This window comes from Chionomys nivalis, chromosome 11 (assembly GCF_950005125.1).
Source record: "Chionomys nivalis chromosome 11, mChiNiv1.1, whole genome shotgun sequence".
NCBI classification, from domain to species: domain Eukaryota; kingdom Metazoa; phylum Chordata; class Mammalia; order Rodentia; family Cricetidae; genus Chionomys; species Chionomys nivalis.
In genome coordinates, this window is record NC_080096.1 from 29,487,326 (window position 1) to 29,499,427 (window position 12,102).

The following is a 12,102-nucleotide window of genomic DNA, read 5'->3' on the forward strand; positions in this document are numbered from 1 at the left end:
AGGAGTGGTAGAGGACAGGCGACCTAAAGTTCAAGGTCATCTCTGCTAGACAGTAATTTGAGACCAGGGTGGGTTAGACTCTTTTTCTAAATCAAATAAACAAGAGAAAGACTCCCGTTTCCTAGTGAAGGCCTTCAGCAGGGGTGGCAAGGTCACCAGCCAACTGCTGAACCGACACCAGAGCCACAGAATCAGATCCTACCATGATACCTTTTCGGGGTCAGTAAAGGTTTCAGAGGTGTGTGTTAGCCTGAGGTCCCTGCTCCGTGACAGTGTGAGCCCGTGGCCAGGGCAGGAGAGGCCCAGGAAGCTGCACTCTCTCAAACTGTGAGAACAAGAGAAAGGGGTTGGTGGCCATGGATGACACATCTGGAAAGAAACAGAAACCACAGCAGGACCAGGACAGTACAGCTGGTGTACACAGTGATTTGCAAATCTGGGCCACTTCCTGTTCAGAAACCAGCGATGAAATACGCTTGGGCAACTTGGGCCTCAACCGGCACATCAAAGGGAGGTCCCCACCTTAATTTCAGGCCTAAGAACGCTCTTTGTGGGTCTGTTGGGGCCACTCAGCTGAAGATTTCAGGAACATGACATCTAAAGAAAGAGCTGTGTTCAAGAATTAATGGGAAACAGCCCAAACATCATCACTAGCAAACAGATCTAGTCAGGTGAAGAGCCTTCCTTTTTCTTTCTTTCTTTTTTTTTTTGGTTTTTCGAGACAGGGTTTCTCTGTGGTTTTGGAGCCTGTCCTGGAACTAGCTCTTATAGACCAGGCTGGCCTCGAACTCACAGAGATCCGCCTGCCTCTGCCTCCCGAGTGCTGGGATTAAAGACATTTGCCACCACTGCCCAGCTTTCCTTTTTCTTTTTAAGCTTCATCATTATTATTATTATTGTGTGTGTACACACACACACACAGTGTGGGAGGGGGATGCATGAGTACCACAATGTGCATGTGGAAGTCAGAGGATGACTTTCAGGAGTTAGTTCTCTACTTCTACCATGGAAGTCCTGGGGATTGAACTTTGGTCATCACATTTGGTGGCAAGTACTCTACCTGCTGTCCCATTTGGCTGTCCCTGTTGAGCTATTGCTTCTTTTTCCTCCTCTTCCTCCTCTCTCTTCATCATCATCATCTTCTTCTTCATGCTATCTATCATCCATCCATCATCCTTTCTTCTTCTTCATGCTATCTTTCATCTATCTATCTATCTATCTATCTATCTATCTATCTATCTATCTATCATCTATCTATCTTTTTCTCTCTCCCTCTCTTTGATACAGGGTCTCACACAGCCCACAGTCTACTTGGTAGATCTGGAGCGAGGACAACCATTACTGTCAAGTTTCCAGTTGATGCTGATGGAGCTCATCTGGGGAGCATTTGAAGATCACTAAACATTAGCAAGGCAAAGCAGAATAAGAGTACCCTGATGCTGATGGCCTCGTCAGGGAGCTGAGTCAGTTAAACAACTGCCCTACTTCTGAATTTCTCACTTGGTGAGAATAAACCATTATCTGCTCAAGCCCAGTTGGATTTCTTATCATTTCCAAGATCCTGTGTCTTTTTCTGGCCTCTGAGGACATCAGGGTCACATATGATGCACATTCATACATGCAGGCAAAACACTCCCATATATAAAATTATTAAAGAAAAAAATGAAACCTCAAGACTCTATGCCCAGGGCTTATAATGTCAGCCAGTACCGCCCCGCCTCACCCCTATCAGCTTGATGCCTGCTCCTTCGAAGAAACTATTTTCAACTCTTAGGCAGCTTTTCTTTGTAATTGAGGAATTTGAATAAACAGCTTGCTAAATTACCCTTATTTACCCTCCATCTTTGTTTTATCCTTTCCTGCTAAGCAAGATGAAGATACAACTTTCTTTTTCTTTCTTTTTTTTTTTTTTTAATTTTCGAGACAGGGTTTCTCCGTAGTTTTTTTTTTTGGTTCCGGTCCTAGAACTAGCTCTTGTAGACCAGGCTGGCCTCGAACTCACAGAGATCCGCCTGCCTCTGCCTCCCGAGTGCTGGGATTAAAGGCGTGCACCACTACCACCCGGCTTCCAACTTTCTTTACTCTATCCCTAGATTCCTTCTCCGATGATTTCCCGATCTAGTTGAGTGACAATCTCTTGCTACTGTTCACTGTCTATAATATTGTGCTGACCACTGGATTTACTGATTAGATTTTCCTTACTGTTTAAACCTTTGTTTTCTCTGGAGCCAAATGATCACCCTGTGCTGAGATGTCTAATTTCTAAGAATCTGTGATTAATTCATCTCTCATTTCTTGTTTCTTTTCTCCTTCCCCCATTCACCTAGGGTCTTGCAATGTAGCCCAGGCTGGCCTCATGTTCACTTTGCTTACTGTGAAGCACAAACCTTGGACTCTTCTTGCCTCCACCCCTGGAGGGCTGGAACTAGAGGTATACACTGTCAACACTGAGCTGGGTGAGAGTTCTTTTCTCTCTGTATAGCCCTGGCTGTCCTGGAACTTACTAATTAGACCAGGCTGGCCTTGAACTCAGAGATCTGCCTGCCTCTGCCTCCTGAGTACTGGGATTAGAGGGTTCTGGAAGATCATGGTGAAGAGCTGTAGTTGAGAGCAAAGCTGCCCTCACAGCAAGGTTGGTTGTCAGTACAGGAAGGAAGAGCTCCAGGCCGCAGGAAGAAAGCAGAGAAAATAAGTAACTCAGCGTAGGTCTGGTTTCCTGCCTGTGCCTCCAGTTGAGCACAACCAGGAACCTGCCTGCAGGGGAGCTAGCTGATGCTCTCCATTGGAGTAGATCTGGGCTCAGAGAGGGATGTGGGGGGTTCAGAACACAGCCTCAGGGGGAGGGGCACAACTTTGAAAGCAAGTGCAGCTAAAAAAAAAAACACCCTCGTTCACACTGCTTCCAGAACAGCAGGGTAGCTAGCTTAGAATTCTGGGTTGGCAACTCTTTCTCTCAGAATTTCAGAGGCACGGTTCCATGTTTCCCTGGCTTCCACAGCTGCTGTTGAGAACTCTGTGCCGTTCTCCTTCCTGGTCCTTCTACATGTGACTTGTTTTTCCTTTCTGGAAACTTCCGGTCTTACCTCTCCCCCAGGGTTTTGCTTTTTGCAGTTGCTATGCTGTGGCGTGGGGTGATTTCCTTCCTTTGCCCTTCAGAGTCTCGCCCAGAAGGCCTTGGTCAGGCGTGCTTACCCAGTCCCTTGTAAGGTCCTGAAAATGCAGGAGCTACTGATACAGGACAGAGGGTGATGAGGGCGCTCTCGGATGCTGTCTGTACTATCATGTAGCTGGGAGGATGCAAGATCACCATGGCAGTGAGCTGCATAGCATGAGCTTCTGAGCCATAGTCACACACAGCTGGTCCAACCTCCGCTCCCAGGGTCCATATCACTGAAGAGCTGTGGAAGGTTTTAGGGAAGTCAGAGTAGAGAAGGGAAGGCAGAGAAAGGGGCTTGCTAGATGCGGGGCACAGTGACTGTAAGGAGAATGGCAGATTGGCATAGCATGAAATCCATTCCCATCAGGCTGCCTGGTCCCGGCACTGGGCCTGGGCTACCAGCCAATATGCTCACAAGACAGACTTCATGAGACTGTTCACAAGCAGGAATGTCTGTGGAGTCCAGAGTACAATGTGTAAAGAGATAAGGGGTGTCATTCTCTGTCTGGAAGGGACCTATGACTAATGCTGATCTTCTGGAGTCCCAAGCATTGTGACCATCAGAACACAGTGCCACTGAGAAAAGCCCTGACCCTGTCCTCTCAGGCACCCTCAGCAGCGGCGAACAGAGGTGCTTCTGAGAGTCAGGCTGAGGAGTGGACAGGTAGGAATTCTAGAAGGAAAAAAGGACGGGAACGCAAAGACGCACAGTTGGTTTCTGTACAACCACATTTTCGAAGCTGGTAGTGCAGTCTCTGCTAAGTCACGACAAGTTCTCTACATCTAAAGAAACGTGAGGGCGGACTGCAGTTAGCCGAATGGGCCATACTTTCATTGGTGATCCAGAGTCCACTTACTGTGATAACCGACACAGAGATGATGGGAAAATAGAAAATTAGTCCAGCTCGCTTAATGACAAAACCATTTAATTAGTATTACCCTAAATTGGCAGCCTGACTAACCAGTGGGTTGGAAGCTATTTTAGCTCAATATGTGACTCAAGAGGTTTGCTCCCTCAGCTAGAAGGTGCAGGAACGGGAAGCTCCCTGTAGCAGTAGTCCAAACACAGCGCCTCTAGAGTCCCCTTCCAGGCGTTTACTGCGGTGCTTACTCTACCATGGTCACTTAGGAGTAAACTGCTTTCTGAGCCAGGCATGTTGGTGCAAGGTACTCTGCTACAAAAATAAACACAAAAGGCAATGAACGGATAAATATACCCAAGGAGTAGTGATCTTTTTCCTTTTGTTTTCCTCTCTCTTTTTTTTCTGTCTCTCTGTCTCTTCTTTTTGAAACAGGATCTCAGGAGATCCTAATATCCACCATGTAGCCGAAGCTAGCTTTGAACTCCTGCCCGGCTTGCCTCCACCTACCGAGTGCTGGGGTCACAGGCATGTGGCACCAGTTCTGGCTTTGATGAATCCTTTTTTGTAGGATTAGTTAAGTTACAATTTGGTGAGAAAACAACTCACAACTTAACGCAGAGCAGACTTTCCTGTTGCTCGTCACCTCCCATCTTTTGTGGACTAGCAGAAAGCTCTTGCTGATCTGAAATAAATTCAGGCCTTCATTATGCAGCCCGGTCTGGACCCTGGAGGGCTGCCCTTACAGGGTTCAGAAGTCATCTCTGTTTTCTATAGTGGAGTTTCACTCTGTCTTCAGAGTTCTGTCCTTTGTGGATAGTGTATCCCAGCCAAAGCAGAAAATAAAGGCTTCAGGCAGAAAGTGACAGGTTTCTGCATGGCCCATTGACTATGTCTAACCATAAAGAGATCAGGAAATAAACTCTATCATAGACGGGTAAGGCCAAAAGCCAGATAGATTTAGCAATAGGTGTTAATAGCCTGTCATTCTTGATGTGCTGAGAGTTGTTCTAGAAATGTTACAGGCCAGTGAAACTTTGCATTAATCCTGCAAACAGGCTCTTAGCATCACTACTGTTCCCACTTCACAGATGGGATATTGAGGTACAGAGTTCAGCAACCTGCCAAAGCCACACGAACAGTATTGAAGCCATAGATTGCAGCCCAGGCGATCTGACTTCATGGTATGTGTATGTTATCACCAGACTATGCAGGTCTCTCACCAAGCGGGAGAACATCAGGAGCTCCCAAAGGCTTTTTCAGTGTGTGAGCATGGTTCGGTGAGATTGTCATACAAGAGGCCTTGGGAGGCTCAGAGTCACCTGTAACTCTAGCTCCAGAAAATTGGATGCCCTCTTCTGGAGTCCCAGGGCACCTGCACTTGTGTGCACACACCTATGTATACACATACACAAATACATACACATGATTGAATACTTAAACCTTTAGGCCAGAATGTTGCAATCCTCTCCAGCACTCAGTAGGCAGAAGTAGGCAGATCTCTGTGAGTTCAAGGCCTTTCTGGTCTGCACAGTGAGTTCAGGTCAGTCCAGGCTACATAGTGAGACCCTGTATTAAAATAAAGCAAATACTTAACAAATGTCTACGATAATATCTAGTCTGATAGAACTATCTTAGGAAAATACTTTATGAACTTGTATGTTTATGAAAGCAAATTCTTTGAGGCTTAGCTAGAATGAAAAGGTTTTGGACAGAGTAATAAACTTCTGATTAATAAAGTAACAGAAAAACTTAATTTCCCTTTGAAAATATAAACATTTTGAAGGGAGCCTGTTCTTGAGAGAAAGTAGAGCTGGACAAGAGGGCTGTCTTAGCTGTAACTGAACATTTGGCCTTGCTGGCTTCCCTGATCCTTTGCTCTAGTGTTCAGAGGAAACCCTTAAGATCACAAATCGGAAGGTGCTGCTCTCGTCTCCTACAGCACTTTCTGTTTCTTGTAGGAATTTGGTAGTGAAGGAATGATTCTTTTCTTTACTTCAAAGAATGAGAAGAGCTGGGTGGTGGTGGCGCACGCCTTTAATCCCAGCACTCGGGAGACAGAGGTAAGGTGGATCTCTGTGAGTTCAAGGCCAGCCTGGTCTACAAGAGCTAGTTCCAGGACAGGTTCCAAAGCTACAGAGAAACCCTGTCTCGAAAAAACAAAAACAAAAAACAAACAAACAACCCTCAAACAACAACAAAAAAAACCCCAAACTGCTTCTTTGCTTTGTAAGTGTTTAAGTAAGAAGGTGGCTGGAGAGAGGCTCAGCAGTAGACAGAGTCTGGAAATCTCCCAGAGGACCCTGGTTCAGTTCCTAACACCACATTGTTCAGTGCTTCCATCAGCTCATAACAACATGTCACACCAGCTCCAGGGGATGCAATGCCTTCTTCTGATCTCCTTGGGCACACACACACACACACACACACACACACACACACACACACACAGCCAGGTATGGCGACACATACCTTTAATCCTAGCACTTTGGAGGTAAATGTAGGCAGATCTCTGTGAGTTTGAGGCTATCCTGGTCCACAATATGGAGTTCAGGCTATCAGGGGAAACCTGTTAAAAAACAAACTATTTCAGAAGAAGAGGAAGAAGAAGAAGAAGAAGAAGAAGAGGAGGAGGAGGAGGAGGAGGAGGGGGAGGAGGAAGAAGAAGAAGAAAAGAAAAATGGCAGAACAATGCTCAAAGAGAATGGTAGTCACAAGACGAAGGCTAACGTATATCAGCGAGCAGGAGGTATACCAACTTAGAAGTTATGGTGAGGACTGGGCGGTGGTGGCACATGCCTTTAATCTCAGCACTTGGCAGGCAGATCTCCGAGTTCGAGGCCGCCTGGTCTACAGAGTAAGTTCCAGGACAGCCAGAGCTAAACCAAGAAACTTTGCCTGGGGAAAAAAAGAAAAGAAAAGAAAAAAAGAGAAGTGATCATGTAGGAGGGTGTAGTGTCTCTTTAACTTGGAACAGAGAGTGAGTTCTTTCATCTCTTGAAGGAAAGACTAAGCTGAGGGAGTCTGGGATACCCACAACCCTTGGGTTATATAAAGATAATAATATACATTTCATAAAGGTTGCGGTGAAGAGCATACTGTGCTAACTGACACGAAGCGCTTAGCGCAGTGCCTTCCACACAATAAGAACTCGGTAGATGTTGGTTGTTACCGTCACTATTCTCTTCGCTTTCCTTCCTTTTCCACCGGGCTTCATTCATTCTTTTCCAAGGACATGAAGGGGGCGTGTCCTCCCAGTGCCGCTCTCACCTAAGCCCCGCCCCCGCCTCTTCCCGGATTGGCTCCTTGGAGGCGGAGCCGAGGGAAGAGCCCAGTGCGGTGCGGTGGGCGGGGCGCATGCGCGGGTTGGGCTGGGTGGAGGAGGAGAGGAAGAGCTGCCGGAAGTAGGCGGTGGAGGTGGCGGCAGAGCTGGCCGAAGCTGCCAGGGAAACCGAGGCGGGAAGCGCGGCGGCAGAACCTCAGCACCGGGGTCAGGTGTGCGGCCCGCACGCCTGAGGCCGAGGGCTCGCTCCGCCTAGGCCGCGTTCCAGGTCCCGCAGCCTCCGCGGGTCCCCTCCTTGTCCGGAGCCCGCCAGGAGGCGCCGCGCTGAGGGACTGCGGGGCGCGGGGCAGACGGCCCTGACCCCGGGACGGCTCGGGGCGGGGCGAGAGGACCAGGCACCGCTCGGGAGGTGCGCCTGAGCGGGGCCCCCGAGGCCTCAACCCGGGACCGAGGCAGGGGCTCCTGGGGGCGCGGGGGGCGCTTCGCCCTCTGCCCCCGCCGGCACCCTGGCCATGACGGGCAAGTCGGTGAAGGACGTGGATCGGTACCAGGCGGTCCTGGCCAACCTGCTGCTGGAGGAAGATAACAAGTTCTGTGCTGACTGCCAGTCCAAAGGTAGCGCATCCGCGGCACCGGCTGGGGGCTGACTGCGGGGCGGTGGCGTGGCTGTGGCCTGAGTTGGGAGGGGATTCTGGAGCCCAGGAGCGAGCCCTCTTCGGATGGCAACGGGTGCTACCCTTGCTCAAGAGCCTTCTGGATTTCCTGGGGCTGGGGTTTAGTGTGGCGTGGGGGCTGGGGAGATGTGTGTGCGTGCGTGCGTGCGTGTGCGTCTGTGTGTGTCTATGTGTGTGTATGAGAGCGTGGTGAAGATGATATAGTGGGGGGTGGGGAGGCCCGGTGTGTTCAGGTGAGAATGTCTGTGTTGCAGGCTCTGAATGGCTTCTGGGCCCGCTGTCATCCAGAGCTGGCAGCCTTTCACTTGGCAGAGCTGTGGGTGAGCTGCAGTGTGGTGGTGGGGGTGGGGGCGGCGAGGAGGAAGGTGAGATGACGAAGAGGAAAACTGTCGAAATGGTTTTTAAAGGTGGCATTCCTTACTGTCTGCTCTTTCATTAGCAGCTCCTGTCATTTTGCCACCTTGTTGAGCTCTGACAAAGTGCTTAGATGGCTTTCTTCACTCAGGATGTGTGCTGCCTTACGCAGTGACACAGTGCGGATTTCTAGATAGCCTCGCCTGGTCTGTGGAGGCCTTGTGCTTGTGGGGTGGCCGAAACTAGCAGGATCTGGGCTGTAGTGCAGGACCCATCCAAACAGGGAGAAAGGGAAGCAAGAAATTCATCGAATTCGTTGCTTCCTTGGTGCTTCCACTCCTAGAGGTGAAACGGAAGGATTTTTGTAAATCGGCCACAACCATTTAGCCTTTGTTTTCTGTGCTCTTAAAGGTTCGTGCTTTAATAAAATTAAAGGTCAATATGGTAGAAAAATGTACTAGTGAAATGTTTGTACTTGGCGTTGTAGAGACAAGCAGTTATATTTGGGGGGGCTATTGTTTATGTACCTTAGTTCCATTTCCAGATTTACCGTATAGCATATGGGCATATAGTTTAAGACAAATTCAAATGTGTGTGTATTGATTTTGAGAAAAGCAATAGATTCCTAACCCATGCTTCATGTGATTATGGTTTATTTAGAGTAGGGTTATGTAAGGAGGTCATCAGGAATGATGATGCATTGATTTAGACTCCTAGTAATATTTTTTTAGTGACCTCTATCAGAAGGCAAATGGAACGTACTATTAGGAAAGCAGGTCCCTGGATTTCTCTCCTAAATTTTTATTTATTTATATTTTTTTCGAGACAGGGTCCCTCTGCATAGCCCTGACTATCTTAGAACTCACTTTGTAAACCAGGCTGGCCTTGAACTTGCAGAGATCCCCTGGCTACCCCCACCTGGCTAGATTGATTCTGGTTAGATCTATTGGAATGTTTGGTTTAACATTTGGTTTCACTCAGATTCTCTAATGTCCTCAGTTGACAGCTCTTAAATCACAGTGAGGCATCCCTGGGTGAGCATCACCACATTTGGGGAATCAGATGCCGTTTTTTGGTGATTTTTAGAACCACCCCCTCCCCTATTTCTCATGTCGCGCTTAAACTTACTCATTCCAATAAAATATACCATGTGGAAGAGAGAGGTTACTTTGTCATTTCCTCCAAATTTCCCACTGCCCTTTATTAATAGTCCTATTGGGAACTCAGATATGAAGCCTTGGTTAATGCCTAACGAGAACGAGTCGCTGGGGCCTGTGAAGTGGCTCAGTGGAGAAAGGCGCTTGCCACCAAGACTGACTGGGTTTGGTCTCCAGGGCTCACAGTTGTTCCTTGACCTCCACGGGGTGCTCTGATGCCTGTACGAATCCCCACACAGTCAATGAGTAAAATGCGAACAACAGCGACAAAAGCTAGTCCGCTGGTGCTACTGCCCTAGCTCCTCAACATTCCAAGCCAGAGATTATTTTCAGTACATTTCACCACTATTAAAAAAGAGACACTGTGTGTCGTTATCTTTCAGTTCTGTTAAACAGGCTTTTGCAGAGGCCTCGTGTTTATCGAGCGGGAGAACTATCCAGCCCAGTCTGCCGGTTAACCCCTCATTCGTGTTGTTCCTCTTTTCCCCTTTCTGCTTTTGTAATGAACATGTTTGCAGTTCTCAGAGGGTGGTGAGAAAGACGTTTGTATCTGTGCATCGTGGCTTGCTCAGCTGCGGTAAAAGGCCCTTAGTTGGCAGAGGAATTTGAAAACTATTCACTAAATATTTGAGTTTACTTTTTTTTTTTTTTTATCTTGTCCTTTCTCAGAAAATTGAGAGCTCACCAGACAGGGTCTGGAGAGTGTTCGTCTATTAATATTTAGTCTATTTATGTAGCTTGGACTACAGATCTGTAAGTGGATACTTTTGTAAAAATGTTCTAAAATAACTCTTTGGCAATGACTCTTTTTAAAATTTTATATTCTCTGTGTGTGTGTGTGTGTGTGTGTGTAAGAGGCAGAACAATTTCTACCATGTGGGGAGAGAACTCAGATGGTCAGGCTTGGTGGCAAACACCCTTTCTTACTCACTGAGCCATCTTGCCACCCTGCCTTTTCTATTTATTTATTTTTTTTTAGAAAAATTATCTTTTATAAAGTTTACTTTTATTTTAAATTATGTATATATGTGAGTTATTGCCCATGGACACCAGGAGAGGGTGTCAGATTCCCTGGAACTGGAATTAGAGGTGATCATGAGCCACCTGAGGTGAGTGCTAGGCACTGAACTCAGGCCTTCTAAAGAGTATGAACGCTGAACCACAGAGTAATTTCTCTAGTCCCCTGATTCTTCTTTGTTACATCATTAGGGCCTAGCGGTGGTGGCGCACGTCTTTAACCCCAGCACTTGGGAGGCAGAGGCAGGTGGATCTCTATGAATTCGAGGCCAGCCTGGTCTACAAGAGCTAGTTCCAAGACAGCTAGGGTTGTTACACAGAGAAACCCTGTCCTCAAAAAACAAAAAACAGAAAAGAAAAGAAAGGAAGTGATATGTTAGTTGATCCTTAGAATTGATAGTTTAAATATCACAATAGAGAACAAGCAGATACTCTTTCTCTGTAGTCAGTAGAACAGTGGGTCTCAACCCCTTTGGCAAACCTCTGTCTCCAAAAATATTTACATTATGATAAATAACAATAGCAAAATTACAGTTATGAAGTGCCATCAAAAATAATTTTTTTGGCCAGGTGGTGGTGGCGCACGCCTTTAATCCCAGTACTTGGGAGGCAGAGGCAGGCGGATCTACAAGAGCTAGTTCCAGGACAGGCTCCAAAACCACAGAGAAAAACCAAAAAAAAAAAAAAAATTTGGAGCTGGGTGGTGGTGGCGCACACCTTTAATCTCAGTACTCAGGAGGAAGAAGCAGGCAGATCTCTGTTTGAGGCCAGCCTGGTCTACTAGGATTCCAGGATAGTCAGGACACAAAGAAACCCTGTCTTGAAAAAACAAACAAACAAAAAATAATTTATGGTTGGGGTACCATACCATGAGGAACTGTATTAAAGGGTCACAGCATTAGGAAGGTTGAGAACCACTGCAATAGAAAAGCCTGTTGGACCAGGTTCTCGAATGGCCAGATTGCTTTGGCACTGCTTTGTTTAAAAAAACAAAAAGTCACGATTTAAACCATCTGACGTGGCCACACCTGTAATCCCAGAACTCAGAAGTTAGAGGCAGGAAATTCAATTCAGTTCAGTTATCCTTAGCAATTTTGAGGCTAGCCTGGGCTACATGAAACCCTGTCTCAAAAAACTCCCTTTCAGCCGGGCGGTGGTGGCGCACGCCTTTAATCCCAGCACTTGGGAGGCAGAGGCAGGTGGATCTGTGTGAGTTCGAGACCAGCCTGGTCTACAAGAGCTAGTTCCAGGACAGGCTCCAAAACTACAAGGAAACCCTGTCTCGAAAAACCAAAAAAAAAAAAACAAAAAAACAACAACAAAAAAAAAACTCCCTTTCACAATGCTGTGACTTGTTCATAGCCCAAGATACAGTTTCCTTGTCATGAGAGCTCCTACATTAATACTTTCAACGGACTGACTTCAGTAATGATAAACAGGGTAAAACTAGTTAGTGTAAGACCCAGATATGTCCATAGTAACTAGCTGCCGGAGACCATCATACTTTCTTTGTACTTGGGGCCACAGTGGCCCAAGGCTTTGCCTTTAGCTCTGTGGCTCCAAATGTTTATCAGTGGATAGGAATTAACCCGTTCAGAGA

The 12,102-nt window shown here is 47.0% G+C and overlaps 1 protein-coding gene across 2 annotated transcripts in view; it reads left to right on the forward strand.

Moving 5' to 3' along the window:
* Window positions 1-7,403: 7,403 nt before the first annotated feature.
* The window catches only part of Smap2 (small ArfGAP2), a 52,255-nt gene continuing 47,556 nt past the window's right edge, over window positions 7,404-12,102 (forward strand). For both annotated transcript variants that reach the window (XM_057784840.1, XM_057784841.1), the window contains exon 1: window positions 7,404-7,915. In XM_057784840.1, the coding sequence (XP_057640823.1) occupies window positions 7,813-7,915 (103 nt within the window). In that variant the 5' untranslated portion in view covers window positions 7,404-7,812. The remainder of the gene's footprint in view (window positions 7,916-12,102) is intronic.